The sequence below is a fragment of the Bacillus rossius genome, chromosome 3 (genome assembly GCF_032445375.1).
Source record: "Bacillus rossius redtenbacheri isolate Brsri chromosome 3, Brsri_v3, whole genome shotgun sequence".
In the NCBI taxonomy this organism is placed as follows: domain Eukaryota; kingdom Metazoa; phylum Arthropoda; class Insecta; order Phasmatodea; family Bacillidae; genus Bacillus; species Bacillus rossius.
Genome location: NC_086332.1, coordinates 75741952 through 75769154, shown reverse-complemented (window position 1 = coordinate 75769154; position 27203 = coordinate 75741952). Strand labels below are relative to the sequence as shown.

General features: G+C 34.9%; 1 protein-coding gene across 1 annotated transcript in view; it reads left to right on the top strand.

Annotated features, from left to right (window-relative positions):
• Nucleotides 1–27203, top strand: part of LOC134530919 (transcription elongation regulator 1-like) — a 178488-nt gene that overhangs the window by 86899 nt on the left and 64386 nt on the right. Inside the window, exons 10-11 of the mRNA XM_063366233.1 lie at nucleotides 6152–6268; nucleotides 21241–21389. Coding sequence (XP_063222303.1) covers nucleotides 6152–6268; nucleotides 21241–21389 — 266 coding nt within the window. The remainder of the gene's footprint in view (nucleotides 1–6151; nucleotides 6269–21240; nucleotides 21390–27203) is intronic.

Sequence of the window (27203 nt, the reverse complement as noted above, 5' to 3'; positions counted from 1 at the left end):
TTAATCACGTGATGTTTTTTTAGCAAATTTTTAACCCCCCCTCCCCCCTAGTGATTTGTGGTGAGGTTTTAGACTTCCCCCCCCCCCCCCCCCAATAAAACACATGTATTTTTTTGGTACAAAATATTTTTAAAAATTTCAGAATATTATCTTTAAATATAGGTATAATCGTATAATCTAATATAATTCTGGAAAATTAAGCACACCATGTATATTCGGCGCCAAAATCACAGTCTTACCGGCGACTGGCAAGCCGAGCCGGGTGGTTCATGTTGCGGCGGGCGGGGATATTGTTGCCTGGCTACGGCGAGTCAAGGTCACGCGTCGCTTTTCGGTTCAGTAGAAATCGGGCGAAAAAATTAATACACGTGATATATCTCTACACCCCCCCCCCTCCCCCTTGTGATATTTCGTGATTTTTCCCGAACCCCCCCCCCCCCCCCCTCCCTTTTCGAGCCTCTTGTGATTAATGGACGATCCCTAAGCAAAAAAAATTAAATTTTTTTTTTTCATATTCCTTTAAATTTTTGATTAGGTTTGGTTAACTGCATTCAAAATATGTACTGTTACATTGTATGAAGGGCTGTTTGGATTAGGGAGTCTTATTTCAAACACTGTAATATGGTGTGAACGTTTAGTTATGTTTTGCAACCAGCATTTACAATTTACACTTTATTTTCCCTCGATGTAGTTTCTTACTACAGGTTTTTTTATTTATATAAACAATTTTACTACCGATGTATTTGACAATGATTGGCACTAGTCAAGGTCGTATTAAACATTTACAGTGTTAATGGAATCAATGGTATAAATGTATAGCTTTATTTTGGCCAAACTTGTGTTGTAAATGTATTTTACTTTAAAAAAAAAAGCCCACACACTCAGAGCTGTGTTTAAAACTGAGCAATCTTAAATGCTCTTGTCCATTTGAAACCTATGTCGGACCGATAAAAATAAATCCACTGATAAAAAATGTTTAGACATAAATGAGACACACTAATTAACAGGTATCAAATGTATTTTCTAATTTATTTTAATAGAAATTACACTGCCCACAGGATAACTTGATGCTTGGGTGACGTCACGAACGTTCAGAAAGCTTGAAGGGGGAAGGGGAGAAAGCTGGCGTAGTACACACAAAACAAAAACATTGAGTCTATATTATAGATTAATAAAATATCTTTTAAAAAAAACTGAGAAATTCCAAGTTCTTTGATTGAAAAAAAAAGTAGCGTACACAACCAAAAAACTTGAACGTACAGTCTATTATTGATTAATAATAATAATAATAATAATAATAATAATAATAATAATAATAAAGTCACCAATTTACTCGCTCTCCTCAAGAAATCCAATTCCTTCCATTTCATCTTCGGTAGAGTTCGAATCTTCACTGCTACTGTCTATACCGCCAAGTGTAATAATTATTTTGTCGATTTCAATGTTAAAACGAACATCCCGGCTGTAATACTCCAGCCCTAATTTTTCAACATGATTACAAAATAGAACCCAATCTTCTTTTTCCATGCTCTCAAATTGTTTTTCGCAAAGTCTTTTCACGTCATCTATTTTGAAGGACAATTTTTTGATGCAACAATACCCTTAACTTTACCCCATATACCTTCAATGGGATTCATGTCGGGATGGTAGGGTGGAAGTCAGAGCGGTGTGTGACCGAAACTTTCAAGAATCTGGTCGACGGAATACACTATGTGCCATGGCTTATTTATCTTAATGAGTTTGTACAATGTTGGCTTCAGCATGTCTTCAGTAAATGAAATTTTGTTTTCTCGCAGACATTTTTTGATATCATCTTTTGTTGACGAAGATGTTGACGGTTTGTTTACGCGGACATTGTGATAGGGTGCATTATCCAATACTTTGATGCTGTTTGTTGGCATGTTTGGTACGAGTTTTTCCCTAATCCACTTCTCATAATTGGTTTGGTTCATTTGGTGGTGGTAGTCACCAGTAGCTTGATGTGATTTCCACATAACGAGGGCTTTTGGCACAAATCCATCTTTACCACCAGCATGTATCATAATAAGGCGTTGCCCTTTCGCTACTGGCCAAAGGACACCGTTTAATGTTTCATCTGCTCAGCTTTTTTGTTGCACATGCAAGGATAACACATACGATTCATTTACATAGATTATATTCCTGTTTTCATTTCTGAAACGCAGAATGCTCTGTATATAGTTCATTCTTTTCTGCCTGATATCATGCTTTTCGATAAGAACGAGGCGGTGAGATTTTGTTTTATGCCACTGAAAGCCTAACTTTTTTCTCCCTCACTGTTGGCGCACATTTTTCTGTCATATAAAAGTTATAAATTATCCTACGAACTACTCCTTCGTCAAACCCATCCAGTTCGTATTTTGAAGACATTTTTCTTTTCTTGTTAGGTGTCTCAAACAATCCTTCACCATCTTCGTTAATGTGTTGACCTTCTTTCTTTATATGTTGTACAGTAGCACGAGAAACTCCCGTTGCTTGCGCCGTGCGTAGTTGCACACGTTCAAGAGGAATAGAATACGACATCACACCATTCCGAGCTTCATTTTCCATAAAATATAACACATTAAACACTACCTCTCGCGCCTGCGAATACAGTTTTTTCTGTTTAATTTTAGATAATGTAGGCGGCATTTTTATATTCAGCATGTGGGGTAAAAAACGTCACGAGAGAACACTTAACAAAAAAACTAGTATTTTATACATTACAACAAAGAACCACTACTGCGAACTTGTTGATAGCTTACGTTTAATACATACAGTAGAACCCTGTTATAATGTTTTTCAAGGGAGCACAAGAAAAAAACATTATAAGCAGGAAAACGTTATAAGCAGGAAATCTCAATTTAGCACTTAACAATGTTCGAGCTTTGTACCAATGGACTCACCTAGCTATGTAAACAACTTTAATGTTAAAACCAAAGATAGTATACTTGATACATGAATTTTCTGAAACAAGCCAACAATTTTTCAACTTCGTCTTGTTCCCTGGTTAAATTTTGTTTGTCTTTAAAGATACACTGCCACATTTTTTTGTAAAATTGTCTCACGATTCATGATGACAACATTAAGAGTGAGAACGTCTACTCCTTCGCCACCTGAAAATGTTTAATTTTGGGATTCCTACATATGAATGAAAAAAAAAAATTATTTATAAGCAATAGAAAACACTTTTAGTTATGCCCTCGCTCAATGGTTGGCAACTTAAATATCGTATGACTACGTACGTGCATCTGAATACCCACTGGAATGTCAAGGAAGAGAAGAGTTGACTAAGGGTGCCAACTGACACGTAACTATGAACATTGTGTACCTTCAGTATATTGCATAAAATTGTATTTTAACAAACTATGTATTGTATGGCATAGATTGTAAACATAAACATACATAAAGGAAACTTTTTATCGTAAGTGTTGGAATAATTTGGTTTTAAAACATTTTTTCCCCATTTATTGAATGTTAGAAAGCAAACATTATAAGCAGGAAATTACACTATTTATGAACGTTATATGCAGGAAATAAATACATTGTCATTATGGGGGAAATATTGGGACTTCAAAAATATGACATTATAAGCAGGAAAACATTATATGCAGGAACATTATAACAAGGTTCTACTGTATTTAGTTTACTATTCTTTGTTTAGCTATAAACATGAAACACGTCACGATAGCACGTAGCGGACTAGTCAATGTTTTCATTCAGGGTGGTATGCGAAGTGAAAGTCTCGGAATACGTTCTCTGCGCATGCGCGCTGGGCCTCCCGCCCCTCCCAGGCAAGGCTACCGTAACGGTCACTCAGGCATCATCTTATTCTGCGGGTGGTGTAAACTGTCGTAAACAACATGTAAACACCGTTTAACGTACAGTTTCCTGTACCAACTAAACAAAGTATCTCCAGAGACTTCGCAAATTGTTAGAGATGGAGATAGATATGCAAAAGCACACCGTTATTGTTTCACGATGATGCGACCCTAATTGGAGGGCAATCCTTATGGTGTCAGATTTCTTTGACCCAAATTATTAGTGTGACCCATACGTAGGAGTGACTTTTGCGAGTAAATACAGTAGTACTTTCCTTTCCCGGTTGTGGTTCTCAGTTTGGTAATGGTTCTAAAACAATTTTTCTCATCTTCTCAGTTAATCTGCACACAATTTCCCATTCCATCAAAGATACAATTATGTCCTGATAGATGGAATCTTTATTTGTTCAGTATGACTTATCACTCCGTTTTACCTAAATTTTACTACAAACAATCTACCTAGCACCTAGGCATTATTTAAAAATATTTACTAATCATTACTTTCATGGTGTTTAGATAGTACATATCTATTCATTGGCTGTTTGAAGGGAAGTGTGTGTTTGTCACCCAATTACGCTTCTTACTCAGTGTGTAGACTTTTTTAACTAGGGAAATATTTCTGTGGTACCTGGTACCAAATGAGCAAAACATTTTCATAGTCCAGGCGAACAAGTTCTTTTTTAACGCCATTAAATGGACGTACAAAAATCTTTCGCCGAAACAATAAACTAAGAAAAATGTCAACGAACAAAAATATGAACTGTATTATTTTTTCTTCTCATTTTCTGGTTATAAACTAATGTCCTGACAGCGAAAATATTAATACTTTAGGTATTTTATAAATTTATTTCAAACATTTCTTTTAATAAACTATTTTTACTTGGTGTAAACTGCATAGTAACTTAAATTGGAACAAGAATAAAGCCATCTGCCATTTTGTCTAGATAGTCAAAGATATGAAGATACATACTGTATCACTTTTGCAAGTGCCAAATAGTGATACTATCAATTATTATTTTAGTAGAAAAAATGTACACAGTAAAATATTTTCTTTTTGTAGTTTGTTAGCTGTATTACATCTATGACCTACAGCAAGCTATTCCAAGATGGCAGCTTAATATTGCCAAATGGTAGGTGGTCATCGTAAGTACCTAAAATGATTGAATAATTTTATTTAAGAAATTAATAGAGCTTATATTATTAATATTTCACCAATTAGGCTATTTTTTTAATTTTGCAGTTGTCATCAAATTAGTGGTGTTTTGTGCTCCTTAAAAATTACTCGCCTCTATCGTTGTGTTGTTGTTGTTGTTGTTGTTTTTATTAGATTAAGATCTACACAGTGAAAAGAATGACATTTTCTTTTGAAATGGTATGTAAATTTTTGAAATTTGTACCCTCAAATAATTTATAATCCTTTCCTATTTCCCATGTTGAAATTTTTTCACATCTGAAATTTTCTAGAACTAAAATTCGGTGTTCCTCCCAGCTCTAAAACAAACCACAAAAATATATGCCAGATTCAAGGCTATATTATCATTAAATATGTTTGTAATATTGAAAACAATACATTTTACATGGCTGTTATTAATATTCAAAAGGGTGAATAACTAGGGGGTGAATTGTAAGTATTAGCTAAATTTGTCCCTATCCTGTGAGTAAGGTTTTTTTTTTTTTTTTTTGGTATGTCAATAAACTAAAATTAGTTTGCATTATTTGGCTGTGTATGAACATTTATTGTCCCTTGCACTAAACTGAGAATTTCTCGAGAACTATAGGCCTGCATTTGTAATGTCATATGATAGCTCCTTTAACTTGTGTATTTTCATTACCTCCTATCTTACAGTTGTGTGTCAGTAAAGTTTGATGAAAGTTAGCTGTATGGTACAGAAATAATGTACTGCTGAATCAAGATGCTGAAAACATTTGTTTTAATTTTATCTAGTTTTTCAGCATTCTCTTGGTTAGCTACTTGCATTCTCTAAGCTTTCATTGACATACTGGTAAACAATTTATGTAGGAACTGGGGTATTGTTATATACAGTATACATTTAGACTTAATAATAATATGTTCCTAGTAGTATACTTTTTGAGTAAAAATTTTTTTGCAATTGTTTTGGCAGTTTAATCTGTACATACATTAAGTATCAACATTTTAAAGATGAAAACTGCCATTGGATGGCACTAAAAAAAATATTAAAAATTTTTTAGTAGCTAAGGCACCTTCAATTTTATGGAGCTGTTTTTTTCTTACAAGAGAGTTTTTTATATCACTTACACATTCACGTGCAGTGGTGTTGCTCTATTTTATTTTTATTTTGCATTTTTTTCAGCGGCTGCAGCAGAATCTGCTGCTAACAGTGCCAATAGTTCTGCTGGAAAGCGAGAGAATGAAAGCAGTGATGATGAACCTTCTTCCAAGAAGCTCAAGAAAGAAGATGGAACTAAAGGTGTGTATGTGATACATACTTCATATGGTATGTTCAGTCATAGATAAAGTAAACTCTTGATACACTGCATTTGTACATGTTGTTTTCAAACATAGTCGTGCTCTTAATTTAAAAATTATATTAAGATTAAATTTATTGTTTTGTGTGATATTTTGCTCTTGCTGCATAGTATTTACTTTGTTCATAATGGGAATAATGCTTATTTCAGTTCTGACACTGTTACATTCCTTGCGGCCCGGCTAACACATAGAAATGTAACAATACAAACAATCTTCTTTAAGAATTTATGATTACGATGGTCGATTCAGATAATTTTTAGTTACATCAAAATATGTTTTAAATTGGAAATGAAAGAGTTTATTGCATTACTTTTTGTTTATTTCGTTTCAAACCAAAGAAACGATAGTTTTTTCAGTTACATGACAACACAATTCAGACAAATTTAGTTGTAAAGCTCTGTTACTTGCACAGTTTTTGTTCTACAAATTTTTTCGAAGTCCTTGAATTTTGATAGGATGAGGTCCAAATGCATAGGTACCATACCAGACATTTTTCTGTTGATGGTCGTTGAGTCTTGTCGCTCACAAAAAAAAAAATAGAATTTATTACTGTCCCTTGGTTAGCGATGTAACTCAAGGTACGGTCGCGCACTGACCGAAGTCGCGCGAAGTTGGGCCGTCGCCGACGCCTAGGGCCTAAATTTCTAGTTACATGATTCCGAAAAAATCTTTAGGTTAAAATTTACGGCCTGGCCCCAGCCCCTAGGCGTGAAATTTTCCCATAGTGCAACTCCATAATATTGTGCGAGTTGCCGACGACGCGACCGGACTGGACGACAATCGAGCGACAACTGAGTTGGTAGACGAGATTACCTCCCTTGTATAGGTGAAGACAAGGGAAGCAACCCCGTGGGCCAACCGACCAATCACAGTACAGCATTCATCAACATGCCCAAATAAGGAATTTCGGCCGAGCGCATCACACCACGCCAGGACTCGCCCTGATTGGTTGGCTAGTGGTAGCCTCCAGAGAACCTTCCAGACCGTCGCGAAAGCTATGCGTCCACGTGACGCGTAAATCCCCAACAACGCATTTACAACGAGGAAAATAACTTGCTGGCGCCAGTGTGTCGCGCCTGTCCGCTCTTCCTTCTGGGCTTTCCAGACTGTTCTCGAATTATTCCACTACAATCTCAATAGAATTCAAAATTTACCCAACTAATTTAAATATAATATTCAAATTTTAGCAATTGAAGTTGAAATTCACATTCAAAATTTTAGTTTAAAAATTATGTCCTGTAACATTATCTTCTCCATTGCCTTAAATAAAACAATTAATGAAATCATATATCAAAATTAGTTATGAGCTGGAGTTAACCCACAAATTAATAATTAAATATCTCGGGAAAATAAGTATTTTAAGACTTTACATGAAATTTAAAAAGAGTAATTAATAACAATTTTTAACATATCTGAACTGTTCTCTATATCAACAAAAAAAAATATCCTTCACCTCAAACTTATTCTTAATATTCTTATGACCCATTTTGCAATGCTACAACACAATATCAAAGGAATTTGTGATTGTCAATAATTGAATTAGTATTTAAAAAGAAAGGTCACATGTTCATAAAAGCAATTATTCAGGATGGACCAAAAACTGATTGTCTACTAAATCAGTAATAAAGTTCTGAGGCTCCCTATCGGAAGTTAAAGTAGTCATGAATGTACATTAAAATATGCCTCTACATGTGCCACATGATTATAACTGCATGCAAATAAACATGTAAAAGGTGGGAAAAGTGGCCTTTCTAGAATTAAAATACTTGAATGAACTGAATACAAACGTCAATTTTATTTTACTTATACTGTTCTATATAATACATAAATGTAGTGCTGGGCAAAGTTCGAAATTTACAAACCGAACTGAAAAAGTAATTTCAGTTTGGTTCGAAGAGTCATGTCAGTAAGTTCAAAAAATTGATTGTTCGTCTGCAAATTTGTGTTACCCTGAAACTCTAATAGTAGGTCTGTGTTCCCTGATTTTTCGGTTCCAATAACTTACCTGACCCTAAACCGACATTAAAAATTTCTATGTTATTTTGGTATGTTTTCCTTACTTCGCAATCTTTTATATTAATGTAGATTTATTCTGCGCAAATAGTAAACAAAATAATAATTTCAATGTCACTTATGTCAAAACATGTATGCCATTAAGTAATTGAGTATGTTTTATCAGACACAGGATACTTCAACAGGCATTAAGTTGGCAGTACTGGTTTGCTATCCATGGGAAAGAAAACAAAAAGTCCAGATTTATTATATTCTATTGCGTTAAAGAAGGGCACATAGTTATGTCTTGTGTAGAAATGTTGTAGATTTTGCATGTCGATTATATGGAAACTGTTGACTGTTTACTAAAACATAGTTCACTGCAAAATACGGTTAAACCGTTATTCAAGGGACTGGATGATAGCAACAAGGAAAACTTCTTAAAAGTGAAAAAGTAAAGATCAGTTGCTACATAAAACAAATCATTAAAATGACATAGTTAGGTTATGCGCTGTTTGATCAGCTGTCTCTTTTAAAATTCAACCATTTGTGGGGATTCCATTACCACAAATAATTATTATTTATATGAATATAATTATATGAATATTTCTATGGATAACTTTACCTAACAAAATTTTTTTTTTCCGTATAAACGTTGGACACATACTTTTCAAACTTGATTTTAGCATAAAATGTGTGACAATTATGTGATGAAACACAGTAATATTTGTGATAGATACCTTGAAAACCACAAATTCGAGGCTCTCAGAGAGACTGATGCTACCTGTATTATGGTTTCCTCTAGATTAATTTTTTTAATGGTAGTTAGACACCTGTAGGATGGCCTTTAGGTCTATCAACATTATTGCACATTTTGATGCAAAAAAATAAAAATCGGGACATAATTTGCCTTATTTGTGTGTAATCACATAGGGCTGTTCCAAGCTCTGTATAATGATGCACTCGTGCGGTACATAGATCCAGCAGATAGAGCTAACTTCAGCACAGTTAGCATTCATGGTACTGGTGATCTGTGTCGTTATATTTTCCAGTATTCTTTAATTATGCTTCAAGGGTGTTACAAAATTTATAAATATTTTCAGGGCAATTCTTTGGCATTAATACACTAGAGTCCTGTTATAGCGAGGTGTCACGGTTCCGGGTTTGATCCTCGCTATAACTGTGTCCTCGTAATAACCGAATTAGACAAATTTTGGCCCCCAAAAAATAAAAATTAACCGAAAATAGCATAAAAATTGTGTTTAAACCTGTATAATTGGAAAATAGCAGGTTATATTAACGAAATCTTAATTTCTGTGAGCAGATGTGTGAATTCTCTTTAAAACGATACCTCATAAGTACGGATGCGATCACCGATTATGTAAAAATAACCAGAATACCCTACCAAGCCACATAAGTATAGCATCTCGGCAAGCGGCCGACGCAGCATTGTCCTGCTATCTATCGTCGACGCGGGCTGTCTGCTGGCGACCATGTTGCTTCGGGATGTTGCTAACAGGTGGTGCTAGTGTAGCGTGACGATTTAATTCCTTACAAAAAAGCAGGAGTGCTGCTGCGGCAACGCACGTACGCCTCAAACGTAATAGTCGCTGGAAAACTATACTTTTCATTTAAAGAAACCTGTCGACTTTTTTAGAAAATAAATTTGGGATTAAACTCAAACCATCACCACCCCTTTCTCGGACAGATACCCCAACAACTGACCGAAACAAAAGTTACAAGAAAACTGCCCTAGCGATTCGGAAATAAATACGGTAGTGCCGACTAGAGGTGTAAAAGTAACGAATAAATGCGTAACCGTATGTATTCGTTACTATAACAATTAGTACTCGTTACTATCGTTACGTTACTCGTTACTTCTGATACCGCATAACTAGAGTCAAGATTTTGTGGTGTTATTTTAAGACAAATTTCGGTGTAAAGAAATAAAGATTTCGGTGTTATATGGTTTTATTTTTTTGCTCAAAATACCCACGGCAAAATTTTCTTGCTTTTCTGTACGACATGCAAATTTATTAAAACAAATATTAATAAACACTAAAACCTCATGATCTAATTACAATTAAGTTCATTTGAAAATTCATAGATAATTAAGTTCATTTGCAAAATCATAAATTCAAACTTTTAAATAACTACTAAAAATTTCACGACTTAATTACAATCACATACACTACAAAATTACACAATTAAGCACTTCAAAAGTTACTACTAAGACGGTTTTATTGAAATGCTATCATAGTTAAATTTTCTGCATTTTCTAGAGTGAGACGTTGTCTTCTGTCACTAACTACCAGTGAAAATGAACGTTTTGCATCAACATTTGATGTTGGGAACCAGATTGCCCTTAAACTGGCTTGAGCAAATTCACTGTAGTCCCCTTTAAGGGAGCAAAGTACCTTTGCAACATCAATTTGGCTGGTTTCTGTCAATGAAAGTTCATCCTCAATTATTTTTTTGAAAGCAACATAGCCATGTATGAATGTATCAATGGGAAGATGGGAAACAGAAGGCAAGTTATGCAGAGACTTCTGTAGGTTTGCATCTTCTATGCTAACCCTACTCACATTTCTTGGGTTGAACCGCAAATTAATGGCATTAAAGACTCTTAGACAAGGATGTCGTTTAACAGATGAGTTTTGCCTCAAACGCTTATGTTTCTCACTCGCGACATGTTTCACAAGCGTACCTATCGCGTCTCTCGTAGTCTAGCCTGCAGTTACAGAATTTGCACATTAAAATTTTATCACTGATATAAAATCCTTCACTGGAAAATTCTTTCGATCGGTCACTGGCAGAAACCTTAGTTTTAGGCATTATCAAAAAATTTTTAATCACATAGGAAGAATTTAACCTCTCAATACGCAAAAACTTGCCGTGCTGGAAAGATCAAAACAATGGAGAATAGATGCGAATACAAACGCATACCGAATACCAACATACGTACGTGAAAATTAATACCGACATAAACATGTACTATTTATTATTTACATTCGTTACATTAAGCAGGGTTAATTTTATTTTCGTAGCCTACGTACTTTATTTTAAATAAACAGTAAAAGCAATGCGCTTTAGTGTGTAATATTTTAATGATTAAAATCGTAATCTTAGACAAAAATATTTTGGACGTTTGTTATTTTTGTATTTACAGAAAGTGAACGGCGGCCATTGTATCATAGTTATCAACATCTTAAATTATTATGGTACACAAGATTACCGTTTAAAGAAAATATTACGTTAATTCCGAGACTTCATTTTAAAATCTATAATAAATCACCGTCGCATATAATATATATGGCTGCTAGTTACTGTAAGAAATATTTGATTGTGCTGAAGGTAGTGAATTGTCCTTACAGAATGGAAAAAAGAAAAAAAAAACGTAAATAATCAGGATAGACGAACTTTCGTGACATATCGCGGATTTCGCACAATTTCGTTTTATTTCGTGTTTTCAAGCGGTTTTCGGTGTTATTTCGTTTTATCGCGCATTACCATATAATCGTGGCTCTACGCATAACATGCTATGTTATGTTGCAGCAAGGAATCCAGTCGTATTGCGTACGCGTACAGTATGACGTCGCGTAAATAATAATAAATAGAATATAAACAATTAATATTTGATAATTAATAGTTTTTGTTAACCAAGAAACAAATATCATTAGAGCGGCTTTTTAATATTATCTCTTTTAAGATAACCAAAAAAAAACGTGAAAATACGCGATTATAAAAACAAAAACATACATATTTCTAATTTGTAAAAAATACTTTCTTACGCTTACGTTGTTTCTGTTCCAATCTCAAACTTTGTCTACACATGGCACAGATAACTAAAGGAAGTTTTTTTAAAGAAAGAAAGGATGGGATTCTATTTTTAAGCCACGCACTTAGGTGGCGACTGCACGGCTGAAGAATGTGACGCGTAGAGGTGGGTTGTTACAGCAATTTTCGGTATCTGTTCCAACCTGATACTGATACAGTAATGTACCTAGTTACAAGTATCTGATATTTTTGTATCAGAGCAGTGGCGGTCCCAGTAAGCGACAAGGTATCAGCATTCTCGTTACAGGGTACACATCCTCCGTGCCGTCATCACCAGCGTTAAAAGGTATCGGTGTCTCTGATACATTATTTATCACGCCCGGTAATTCTCTACCTCTGTTACTCTCATGCCTGCCTGATACAGCCAGTATCAATCAGTTCAACATTCACTGCAGTTCGTCCTGGCCGTGTATTAATTTCCACCATGTACATTGTTGCGGGCTGTCATGCTTTGTAGTTAGTATCTTTATAGTGAAATAAGGAATGAATAAGCGCAGGAAAAAGACTTCATTTATGTGGAATTTTTTTACGGAAAATAATGAGTTTGCTAATTGTAATTTGTGTAAACAAAAACTGAGTTATAAATCATCATCGACTAATCTGAAGAAACATTTGAAACGTAAACATTGATATAGTATGCTCACTAATGTACGTATCTGTTTTTTTTTATTTTTAATTTTTGATAAAATCGTAATCTTTCAATATATGAAAACACTAGTTACTAATTGTTTTCGGAAAAAAAGTCCTAACTAGTTACTAATTGTTTTCGGAAAAAAAAGTCCTAATGTTGATTACATTTGTTATTAGTGTCAGCTGAGAATTTATTTGCATTTTCATAGCTGTTAGGTGCACAAATATAAATATTATATTTGTATTAATGTTTTTTTTTTAATATTAAAATTCCATTAGTTTTATTATTGAACGAGACTGTGCACGCACTGCGCACTGAGCGTACTTTGATGTAGGACAATAACCAAACGACTCGTAACAATTTCGCTTTGCGCCTCTCCTTCAACGCCTTCCCCTGCGCTTCCTCCCCTACATTATTTCCCTTCTTTATCCCTTATTCGTCTTTCCTGCTCCCTCCCCTTTCACAAGCTCCGCCCAAGTGACCGTCATCTGCGATCGGGTTCTGCGCACATTGGCCGTGGTGTTGTTCCAGGCGAATTCTGAACTGATACTAAAGTACTTGATACTTTTCAAGTGTACTCATTTGCCGTTCCTGATACAGGCGCGTATCAGTGCCAAAGTATCAGGTTCATACTTTTCGACCCACCTCTAGTGACGCGTCAACGGCAAGATGTCTAGTGGCAAGCGAGAGGGGTGGAGATAAAGCAGACAAATAACAAAAGCGCGCTACAAGCGATCACTGCGTAAATTCCTCAAAAATACCTCGTTATAGCCGTGTTCTCGCTATTACCATGCTCGCTATAACGAGATTCTACTGTACATATATCTAAATATACCGGGTAATAAATATTTTATTTATGGATTAACTCTGAATAATAACATGTTTACTGTGACGGGCTGGAAAAAACAATCATCAATGTAATGGCTACCAATCACAGCTGTTTTGTTTACATGAGTGAAGTGCCATAAACATCTCGATCACGAACAACCGATATTAATGCCATGTTAGAAAGATTATAAACAAAAAATATTGAAAACCTGAGGAAGCACAAGCTACAAAATTCTCATGTTTTAAATAAACTTTTTATTGCAATAGCGCCATTACTCAAAAACAATTCCCCCCCCCCCCCGAATCACGTATACGATTGTCCGTGACATTATTCTGTCCAAGGCATGAGTTTTCATTTCCTGAGCTTTTTTAAAATCATTTTAGGTTTTTTTTCCAGCAGGAATTGATGATCGCTCTGCACACCTTTGGCAATCATTGCAACATCTTCTTATAGAAAAACAAATTCACAAAGCACAATCCACATGGAAGATGTCCGTCGTTCCTTTAAGCAGTAGCAGGTCAAGCAACCTTGGAGCTTGAAGGAACCTGTGCATTATTCAGCATTGCCATGTGGCGTTGTCAAGTTTTGAATAAGCCTCGTACTATGATTTTTCAACACAAGTTTTACGAAAAATTGTGCAGAATTTACAGGTAAATACAGTATAAGTCCGTTCAAAAACGGAATAAATTAAATGACTAGTAAACTAAAATGTTCATCATTAAGTTCACCATTTAAAATTTTTACCTCAGTACTCAACAAACAATTAAACTGAATTAGCTCCGCATATTGCTGTACCAGATGCGTCACGTGTCTGCAATCAGGTCAAAAAATGGCTAGTGGTTTATTTTTGTTGTGTATCCTTTGACATTATGCCTGAAATGAGGGAAATGGTGTACAGATGGAACAGACTCACAAAGGAAACGAATGCAAGCAGATGATTGGTTGATAAATATATCGTAACAGCGTGCTGCTTAAGGCAAAGGTTTTTGATGGTCATGTTTGTTATTGTTTTGCCACAATTGTCTAAAAGTTTAACTATAAATAAAGTTTTAGTTTTTAAAGATAAACTTTATTATATTTTTTTATTCTTGAAATGATGAATTTTATATGTGGGAAACATAAATACAAATTTTCAAATGGGAAAAATTAACATTGGGATATATGGAAGTGATCAAGGGAATAATTATTTAAACATTATAAATGGGACAACTTATTATGTGGGAACGTCTTAAGCGAGTTTTACTGTTAATCACCAGTAAATTACTTAGAATAATGTATGTCTTCTATAATGATGTTATCCTTGAAACAAAAATAGATTTTATTTTATTTCAAGGTAGGTACATAGTTTTGAAGTTAAAAACCATTTATAATTGCTTGAAGAACTATCGACCCTCATTGGTACTTAAATATAATTTTAATTCTCAAATCTTTGCTATAGGTATTTCCTTTTTCACTTCTATAGAGTTAACTTCTGATATCTCAAAAATTTTGCGTGATATAATTTTGTTTACTGAGATGCATATGTTACTACAAAATTGAGCTGTACCAATACGAATCTGCAGAAGCCAATTTTGCCAATTTTTAGTTAAATCAGAATTTCTGCAGATTCACAACACACTTGTTTATTTTAGCCTATATTACTGAAACATGACCTAAAAACCCACAGGTTCCTTTTTCACTTTTTGTACTGCTATATGCTTTGAACTCACATTATTTCTTAGCTGCATGTGCCAGCTGTACATATAAAACTTCTTGTGTTTTAATAACGTTCTTGAACCTAATGCAGTATACTCCCGATTATCCGGGTGTGGATTATCAGGTTTGCAGGTTAACTGTGCCATATTTCCATAAACCATGAACCCAAAAAAAATTTATGACTTTTTATTTTTGTGTGTGCCTAATTGCAAAGGCACCTGTGTAACATTAAATACAATGCGATGAATTAGTAATGCAACAAATTAATAATGTGATGAAACATCAAACAATATTTTGCTCTTTCCTCAATAGCTATTCGCTTCCTTCATTGTACATGACACCCGTGTTTCAGCCTATGTTTATGTTCTGCCATCCTGCATTTCAGTAGCAGCTCCAGAGAGAAAAGCTTAATAATATTTCTAATAATAGAAAAAGTTAAGTTTATGTTTTTTTTAAATCTTATTACAACTGAAATATATCTCCTATATCAAAAAACATTATTATTTCATTACTCAGAAATGCTAGTAGCACCTACATAGGAATATTATGCCCAAGCCTTATAACTAGAGCCCATGAAAAATGGTAAATAAAACTGCCTGATTTCGGTAAATAAACTAAAGGATTTCGGTGCTATATTTCGGTAAAAAAAAAAGTATTTCGGTGGTATATTTTGGTAAAAAAAATTTTTTTTTTTGTTAAATCAGTGCATTTGTTCTACTATTTATTTAATTTCATGATACACACACAAAGCTGTACATGATACTTGATACAGCAAGCACTAGATCCTGCATAAGCCTTACAGAAGTGGAAATGTTATCTAGTAGATTATATAGGTACACATTACTTAAATTTTACATCACAAATAGTGTCTCGAATTTTACAGTCTGTGTTTATGTATTTAAACATTTTGAGTATTAAATAGTCCTATGCTATGTTCCTGCACAAAACTTTATAGAATTAATTTTTTCCTGTCAGGAGAATTGGCGTTTTTGGCCAAATAGTTTGGTAAACATGTAAGAAAGGGTTCCCTAAAAAATTAGTTAATTACAAGTACATGTAAAATTTCAGGCTCAAATTTTTTTTTTTAATTTACTATAATTTTGTTTTACTACACATTTTCCGGCCTCTTTCCCATCAAATTGTGTTTATTAGGACGTTAGAACCGTAACACATTTCCTTGACTTAACTTTCGTGTATTCATTTAACCATTCCCTCATAGCTGGGTGATCTAGCTTCTCTAGGGGAATATTTGCAGACACAAATGCACGCACTGTATCGCTTGCAAATTTGACTTTAATTTCCTTTGCTCGTTTATGGAGAACAATATTATCCTCGAGTGTCACTTGCCTTTTGACTCCACAACCTGATGGTGATGTTTGACTTTTTTTTCTTCTCTAAATGAGATGCTCGCTGTTTGCAGTGTTTTTCACAAGTATCTTTTCTTTTCCAATCTACTACCGTATTGCAAAATTTAAACCTCATTATCCGCTTTTCTTTATTAAAAACAATTAATCCTTCATGCTCGTATTCTTTAGCTCGTTCTAACACTGATACGACCTTAGGCATTGTGAAGTATCAAGTAAACTTCAAACAAAACAAACCGCAACTACCTATTTTCGTTCACATTTAACTATTTACATGGAACGTAGGATCTTTTCAAAACTCATTTGGTCATTTCACATGACCGGCGTATCGCGACGTTAAAATCCCATAACGTCTCTGTTATTATTTACAAGCAATACAACAACGGAACAGAGATAAGTATCTCTGCAACGGAAAAGAATATGGCCAAACGGCTAACTTCATCCACATCCCGCTAGGAACGCTGATAAATGGTTGCCACTCAGGCCGAGTGTTTGGTATTTATTTTGCTTCAACTTATCTATGGCGCTTATCATAATAAAGATGGCATACAATGTTTTTGTTTACTAACGAATACGTTTTGCGGCAAAAGTATTATTGTGAAACTTAATATTCATATCGCGTTAAAATTCTGACATTTTGCGGATATTTCGTGAAATAACAAGAATATCGCGAATAGTAATGAATTTCGCGACATCGCCAGTTATTTCGTGAAAACGAAATGCTGTAAAATTAAAATAGGCGTTTGGAAACACATTTGTAAGTGCTTAGAATGTATTTCCAAAATCGTTAGTAAAATATCGCGATTTCGTCATTAACGAAATTCGAGTACCCCTACTTATAACGTAAACAATGCAATACATGAATTATTAAATTTAATTTGAGGTCGTTTAATCTCAAAATGTTATTTAATATTTATTTTAATGTACGTCTAATGTGTTTAGATGCATTTATATTAGTACTTTATAATAAATTTAACAGGAGTAATGTCTTGATTAAAATGGTTGTCAGCAAGCACACCTACCTGATTGTAAACAAATTATTTTGATTAAAATGCTCTCTTATTGAAAAAAAAAAGTATTTGACAATCACTCTTTTGATTAGCGCTCTTGTTTTGTTGGAACAAATTAGGACATTACTTTGAGGGGTGTCTGTTACAGTGTTTGTCTAGATGATCTGCTTTACCCATGTTTATCGGTTATCCGTGAACCCCTTGCCAGTCATTAGCCTGGATAATCAGGAGTCTACTGAACATCATAAATAAATATATCATCATCACCACGATAAAGTTAGATAAGATCAAAAACTTGATTTATTTAAAACAAGGCTGCCGCTACAAACCACAGAAAATACCAACTGCTTGAACTGCAAAGAAATATTTGTGATAACGTAACGGAGACATTTTTTAATTGGCTTACGCCAAATTTTTAAAATTGAAAAAGAAAAATAACTCAATAAAAAGAGTTCACATTATGTAAAATCCTATTACTGTTTCTTTCATGTAAAGCGAACACACACATTTCCGTGTAAATGTTTTGTGCTGTGAATTTTCGCCACCACACTTGTTAAGTTGGTATTGGCATTCATGTTCTTGAATTGAAAACATGAATAAAGTCTCGTAACCTTTCACATTTAAAATTTTTTTTTAAACTTTTTATTTAGTGAATCATTATATTTCATAGTTACTTTTATTAAATTAACGTAAATTATATAATTATTTATGGAATAATTAAATTTTCCAGCCTCGTTTGATCAAGTGTTTCACTTTGTGTGGGATGATGGTTAGAGTATCAGTGATGGTAACAACATCTGTGTGCAGTTAATATTCATATTGTGATATATATATGTTACACAGACAAAAGTAAATGAGTGCGGCATTAGCATTTTCTGCATTATTACTGGGGAAAAAAGTATAAATTGTTTTGGTACAATGTTGCAGTGTTGTTTATTGTGTTGTGTATATTTACTTATGTATTTCTGTGTCAAAATTGAAAAGTTCGAAAATCTGTGGTAGACTGCCTCAGAAAATATATTGTAGGTGTTTGTGCTTGAGGATGGAAACAGATCTCAGTTCCCAAAACATTGTAACTGTTGTGTCTAAGAAGCATACTTTGTTTGTCTGTGTTGTCTTCTTAGTGTTGTCAGAATATATGTTTAATTTCATCCTTGGGTTAGCTTGTGTGTCACAGTATTTCATTGTGCTGTCCGTATTACCTATTTTGAAAAGTTTTTGGTTCCTCTATTTGTTTTTGTATAGTCAGTGGTAGTTTTTTTGTTTGTATTTATTGCTCTTGTTGCAGTTTCAGTCCACTGTGTCTGTCTGTGTTGTAATAATATTTGAATAGTTCCTTCCATGGAATTTTCTGTGTTGTCCAAGTTTTTTGATTTTTTGATATTGCTGATTTGGGCTTGTTTTTTTCTGTGTTTTTTCTTATTCATCTTTTATGTCTATTATTGAGTTTCTTATGACATACATTGTAACCAGCAATGATGGTAAAAATGATATTAAAAAACTTCCCATATCAATCTTACCCATTGCAAGAACAATTCAAGTAACATGATTAGCAGTGTTTTATCAATGATAAAAAAAGGTCAGGTGTCTTTTTTTAAGACATTTATTTGGACGACAGATGAAAAATGTTGCTGAGAGCTGAAAATTTAGTTTTAAGCTTTTTGTACTCCTATATAAAAACATTTGGAAATTTCTCACTCAGGTGTCAATGCTATCAAATGCAATAAAGAAAAACATAGTGAGTTGCATGATGTCCTTAAGTTGGGCAAACGCAAAAGTACCTGTGACCTTTGATAGGCCGATCACTAGTTGGTCAGAAACTGTGCCTAGCATGCCAAGGTCTAATTTGCCTCAGCTTTGACCTAGTCCAAGTTCACATTATTCACAGCTTACATCTTATCTTGCGTTTCAAATTACAAAACAAAAAATGCCTCAACAAGAAGGAAAGAAGTAAGAATTAAATTTAGTGAACAGATTTAAGAATTGAATTCAGAAGAAAGAGCCAAACATGACATTAATTTTCTTGATTTTAATACAGATAAATTGTTAGAAGAAAAAACCTGAATTATTATAAATAGAGAGGTAATTCAAAAACTTATGAAAAGGTTATAAACAGATTTTCAGTGCTTGTAATGAGCCCAATGTTAAATATTGAAGCTAGATTATATTCCAGGTAATAAATGGGACTTATAATATTCAATAAAGTTTGAAAATAGTTAGACCTATTAATTTCTATGCTTTGAACAATTTTTATGTAACCAAAAAAGTCTTAACGTCCAATACATTCCTTAGAAATTCAGGTCTGTAAAAGTCACCAAAATGTCACTAATTTTTTTCCTGTGGGAACTTGGTAGATGCCCTACTCTTAAAGCTTTTGCCTCATGTATTTATAACGTTCATGTTCATAAAACCCATGCGGGCAGGCATGTATTCTTCGTGTGGGGCTAATCTGAAGCACAAGGCGCAGCCCCATATGGCGAGGGAAACGGTTTCACTGTTACATTGCGGCCCGAGGCATCGTGGAAGTCATGTCGAGGGGCTGAGGCTACCTGTCCCAGCATCGGCACCACCCGTATCCTATCTTATTCAGCTATCTGGATCATTGAAGGGCTATGTCAAGTGGCTGCGGAACCCATCCCAGCAACAACAACAACAACAACCAGCAAACCAGCGGTGTCCTCACTGGCAAGCCCCCCAGCAACTTACCACATGGCTTCTATCTGAACCTCTCACATTCTGCAAAACCCCACCGAATATACCAGTATGGCAGATAGTTTGTGATCCAACCGAGACACCATCCAAGCCTCTACTAGCTCTCCAGACTAGTGCCGGAGCAGATAACGCTGCTCACGCATCTGTTTCGAATTAGGGAATCCTAGGGCTTGCTCGTAAAGCTCTAAGCGACCACTTAACTTCACCAGACTGCCGGCCAGAGCTGAACCAACCTGGATCAGAATGCCAGTGCGAAACCAATACCACACGGCTCATAACACCCAGAGTACCTGGATGGGGTCTATCGATTGGCCGTCTCGCACTACTGCCTAGATTTTCCAAGCAACTTGAGGCTTCTCCGGAATTTTGACCCATAAGTCGGTGGGGTAACTGTTGTGGGAAGCTACTGCCCAGACTGACCTCTACCATTTTGCCTTGCAAATCTCACATTGATAAACAGGCTTTTAGGACCCACGGCCTGAGGGTCCGGCAGTGCTGAGCTTCTGATGAAGTTTCCGTCCCTTCTACTGTTGCCGTAGTTAGGGGTTTCCACCTGACCAGATTCTTTTTTGGGTGTCAGGACGAGGTCTTCCGGGTAGAGCTAACTTTCGTCGAAACCACTGATACCACGTGGAGGTAGTGCGTTGGCCTAGGCGCAGAGGGGTCATGCATCCTTGCACCTATTTTGTGTTCCTATTGGATCATGTCTCCGATACTAGTGCTGGAAACAGCTCTAACATCTTAAGCTGTACAATCATTGTCTTCTGGGGAGGTTTCACACTCCCAGTTGGAGGAAGGAACACTCCCCACTGTTGGCTGAATGGCGATGACCTCTTGTTGCAGACGACAAGGACTCTAAGCAGGAGAAGAAGCAGATTGACATAGGCAAGGAGGCAGCCATTGAAGCAGAGGTGAGGGCTGCCAGGGAGAGGGCCATCGTGCCGTTGGAGATCCGCATCAAATCTTTCCGAGAAATGTTGGGCGAGAAGGAGGTCAGTACACCATATTTTTGTAATTTATTTTGTTATTTATTTATTTTATTTGTTTGCAGCGTGACATTGGTAATATGAATGGTAGTATGAAATTAATGGGAAAACATGTTTTCCACGGCTTTGTAAACTTGCAAAGGCAATGCTTATTCTTCCACACAGCAATGCAGGGGTGGAAAGGATATTTAGTAAGCTCAACCTTATCAAGAAAGCGCACAGGTCGTGTCTTGAATCGCCAATGCTAAATTCTTTGTTGCATATCTCTTCTAGGAAGAATATGGCAGAATTCCAGCCAACAGAAGAGATGAGGAATAGGGCAAAACATCTGAGAAGTGATCTTTTAATACTGCCAGTGGTGAAGTGTAGGCTACGTGTGTGTGTGTAAATACTTGTATAAAGTATTAAAAATTGAATTGTTTTGATTGAAGTATAGTTACGTACATTATGATAGAGTAATTTTCATAAAAATTGCATATTTTTTTGTATTTTTTAATGTACAGGATTTAAAGGATATTTTATATTCAAAACAAGGATATTACAGGATATTTCACATTTCAATCAAGGATATTGTTTTCAAAGTGGTGGCAGCCCTGCTCTACATGGTGCCTTAAAAACTGCAATAAAAACCACAGGATGAAAAATTGTGGAATTTTTGAGGGCATTATATTTTTTGTTTAAAATGTTCCAGCATGAAGAAGTGATTATACTTCACTGACAGGTTGCACTTTGTTTCCATTGAAGTTCTGCCCGGTGCGCTGGGTAGAAAATACAAAAGTGACAGAAAGGGCAGTAGCAATATTTCCTAGTATTGGAAAATATTTTGATGAGATTTCCAAAATGAAATCTCCTCAGTGCAGTAGCTTTACAGTGGTGTCTGAAGCATTGAAGGACAAATTATTTCTAGCGAAATTGACTTTTTTCCAAACACTTGCTGCAACCATAGAGCCATTTTTGATTGACTTTCAATCAGATGCACCCATGGCTCCTTTACTATATGAAACACTAAATTCATTGGTTCTCGGAATCATGTCAAAATTTGTGAAGAAAGATGTGCTCGAGTCTTCTACCAAAGCCACTTCTGTTGATCTGTTGGATAAGAATGTGCTCTTGAGTGCTAAACATACTGAAATGGGTTATGGTACAAGGAATGCCCTACAAAAGACTAAGAATATTTCACAACTAGAAATGTTACACTTCATAAATGAATGTAAGAACAGTTATAAAAAGTTGTGTGAAAAAATGTTTCAGCGCTCGCCACTGAAATACCCCATTACTGAAGGTATTTCGTGTTTGGATTCCGCTGTTACAGCACGGCCAGCTGTGCAAAGAAGGCGTCTTAAACAGACACTAAACATACTTGTTGACATAAACCTGATATCTGGACTCAAGGCACTGTGTGAAAAAGATGATGTTCAGGCTGCATCAAAATTTTTTTCTATGAAAGATGATAGACTTGACAGCTTCTGGATGAAACAGTTACTCTTAGTGCAGGATTCCACGGAACTTTTGTCTTTTGTAAAACTTATATTAATTTTATCTCATGGAAACGCTAACGTCGAACGAGGTTTCTCCATCAACCGTGAGTGTTTAATAGAGAATCTTAAAGAGGAGTCCCTAGTAGCTCAACGGCAAGTGTATGATGGAATTGTTGCATCTGGTGGCTTAGACAGTTTCGTGTCCAATATTTCCAAGGACATAATACACGCTGCTCGTAATTCACATGCACAGTATAAGGAAGCTATGGCTCAACAAAAGAAGGATTATGAATCGAAGAACGAAAGCGAAATGGCAAAGAAGAGGGCAGCAATATCTGCAAAAGAGCTTGCTGCCAAGAAACAAAGAATAATTGATGAAGCAAGAAAAGATAGATGTGGAACTGAAAACACTTACCAGCTGAAAGAGCTTCATTATCATAAATGAAAACTGTAGTGTGCATTTGAAATTGCTGCAATTTGTAACAAGATATGCTAGTGTGTATTTAATTAATTTTTATTTGTTATTTGTGAAGAGACATAAAACAAAACACGGAAAGGGACGCTATAATGTAAAGTGACATATTTAAAATGTATTATGTTATTTAATGAACTTCCGTATGTATATAATGAAGAAAATACAGCAGGGTGCTAAAATGTGAGTAATCTCTTTCTATAATATTATATTATTTCATCAAATGTATGTTTTTTTTTTTGTAATTGTAAATATCAGGGAAATTTTGAATTTTTAATCAGGGAAATCAGGGAAAAATCAGGGAATATTTTTGGTGACTGTGAGTGGCCACCATGTTATTACAAAATTATTATATTGTAAAAGTGCATCATATATCAGTTTAAATGAAACTGTTCGGTGAAATAAATACTATGAAATATTTAAGTGTCATATTTGTTTAATAATATGCTACCTTTATGAATAAACAGAATAATTAAAAACACAGGAACTCCTGTTTTAAAACTGAAATTAGCAAAAATCTAACCTTAAAATCTTGTCCCTACTAATTGGCATTGTTCTTAAAATGATTTTTGCAATGATAAGATTGATTTAAATTAGTGATGGGCCGAGACTCAAAAATTGGAGTCGAGTCGAGCGAGTAGCATCAGCTCGGCTCGGCTCGGCATTCGAGCTTATTTTATTCGACGGGGCGAAACTCGAAAGGAAATTGGGTAAAACTCGATGATAAAATATAATAAAATTGAATTACAATTCTTAATATCTCCTTACGTGACTTCGGCCGACACTAAAAATACGTACGTAAGACCGAAACACGTACTTACAAACAATGACGACAATCGGCCATATTATTTATATTTTAGTTTTACATATTGCCAACTTAACAGGTGTGACCACATAGCAAAGAAGACGAACACATTTTTAATAAACAAAACACGAATTAAATTTTATAATCATAATATCGGCCCAAATATTACTTTTTTTTTAGTAAATCCGTGCTACAATCGGCGCAACGTTACAATAATAAATTAACGGTAGCGTTATATTTGTGTTACGGAGCGCATGTTTGCGACTGATACGCCACCAATCACGAAATGGCAGTTAAAAAAAAAACTTTGCTCCACTAATTTAGGAAGTGTAGGTTGGCGAATATGAATTTTTTTTCCGTGTTTGTTTACTCTATTACGTTCGGCGAGATTGCATTTTGTATAATTGTTTGCTATCCAAGTTAAGTGGCAAGTTAAAATTAATTATGAAGTATAAAGTATTTTATAAAGTGTAACTATTCAATACAAATACAAAAGCATGGATTGGTTGGAAGTGCCAGCTTGCGATTGGCCGGCAATGTAACGGCGTTAGTGTTGTAGCAATAATCTTTAAATGTTTTATATTTGTTATGGGAACGTTTATTGTAATGTTGCGTTAATTGTAGCATGGCCTTACACTTCCCATAAGTGAAAGTTTTCAAAAATGTTCTAATGATTGTGTGAAACGTAGCCTAACCTTCGCGCCAACTAGCCTAAATTATATTCATTTTTTTATTGACTCGTGAATGCTGCAGGCCGCAGCTAACTCGTTCGGTCCAAAATAAGGTAAATATGTATGTAGTTGAGCGGTATTTGCGGAAAAAAATGTTAAAAACTGAAAATACTTTAATTATATACTCTTTAAATTCCTCTTTTCATTAAAGCTGGCAGATATAAGAAATTCCAAATACTTTATGAGATATCGAATTTTTTAATTTTCATAGTTGGGCGATATTTGTTAAATAAAATTTAAAAATTCCGAAAATACTTTAATTATATGCTCTTTAAATTCCTCTTTTCATTAAAGCCGGCAGATATAAGAAATTCCAAATAGTTTAGGAGATATCAAATTTTTTAATTTTCATAGTTGGGCAATATTTGTTAAATAAAATTTAAAAATTCAGAAAATACTTTTTTCTATGCTCTATACCTCAATTATTGAATTGTATTATATCAGTTAAGAATTTATTCTAAATGAATTATTTGTATTAATACTTGTATTTTAAATATATTTGATTACGTGGGCCAATCTAAGGACTTTTAGCAGTAAAGTCCAAATATTCAAGCTCGACTTAAGTGTCAAAGATTCAAATAAAAATTCAGACTCGAATTGACTCGACTTGAATTTACGATCTACAAACTCGACTCGAATCGACTCGAACTAATTATTGTATAATTCGACTCGACTCGACTCGACTTAAAAATTTGCAGGTTCGTACATCTCTAATTTAAATAGTTCTATGGACACACACCATTTAGGTGTACACACTGTTAGGTTTTGCACTGTATGTCATACAATACCCTCAAGAATGGCCAACTAATGTAAATACATAAACACACAGAGAACAAGCCAAAATCAACTGTCGTCAAGTGTTAAATGCTTATACAGTAGACAGTGCAAAGAATTTTGTGGAAGGAATTTAGCCTGAAAAAATATTACAGCATAGACAAACAAAGTGGGCTGACTGATCAGACAGTTGCAACAAGGACAGAAAATCCAGACAAAACAACAACCTTGGATAACAAACCCAACTAAGTTAATAAACAGATAATCTGGGCATCTCAAGGACAACACAGACGAAATAAACTAAACCATTATTCAGGATAATACAATGACAACAGCACAGGCAAAACACAGTAATCTTCCTATGAAAAAACAGTTGTGACGTTTCGGGAACTTCAGCCATCAGGTACAAACAAACATAGCGGTTACTGAAATACAGGGCTAGATATATGTTCGTTATCCTGTTCTGGCATGGCCTATGACAGGTGAATATTCCTCAACTTGGCAGTGTGCTTAAGAACTGATGTCAGATTTTTTGAAAAGGGTTAGGGGTTTGTATTGTTTCTGTTTTAATTAATGGTATCCATATACCATGTATTTCAAATTGAATTCTTATTTGGTTGATAACATTGTTATTGCTGACAATAAATGCTTATTCTTTTAGTTTTCCTTTTAATTGAGTTTTCTTCCTATATGTGCAGAGTAGCATTGTCCCGGTGTAGTTTATGACTGTACCAGGCTTGTCCTGCAAGTCTGGTATTTCAGAGTTTTACCAGTTTTTATGTCCCTTTTGTTCTCTTTAATGCATGTTGAAAATAATATGCCATTTTTCCCATGTACATGCAGCCACATTAACTGGGAATCTGGTACACAGTTCTGACCTTGTCTGTGGCTACTGTTACTCTGGTGATCATGCTTTAGATGGTTGTATTTGGTTTTAAAATTAATTTTTTTTGTGTTAGTTTCCCAACCATGCTTTTTTTTCTTTCTCAGAAATGCCTCAGATATAGGGAATAACAATCTTCTTTTTGTTGAACGATGTGGGCTTTGTTGATTGACATGTGCTGTTTTGAAGTGCGTAACCATTTGCTATAAGTGATTTGGTTCATCAGCAACTTATATCATCAAAACAAATTATTTCAGATTGGTTTATTAAAGTGTGAATTATTCCAGTTTTGGTGCTTGGTTGGAATTTAAGTGCATGTATTGGCCTGTATGTGTCTGTTTCCTGCTTACTTTAGTGGAGATTTTGCAGTTTTCCTTGGCGACTAGAACATCTAGAAAAGGAAGGCTTTAATTAGTTTCCATTTCATATGTAAACTGTTTAGATGGCCTTAGTGGATTCTAAATTTTCAAAATCCTCTTTTTCAGGTCCAATGTTGTCAGATAAGGAAACTATTGTCCACATAATGAAGCTAGATTTTAGGTGGGTGGGGTGGTTGGAATAGCGAAGGGTTTATTTTCTCCTCTCATGGCCAGTATTTTCAGAGAGAGTTTCGAGCAGGATACATCGTTGAGTTCGTCTGTGTTGTCGCTGTTTGTCCATGGTTGTTGTTTTGTCTC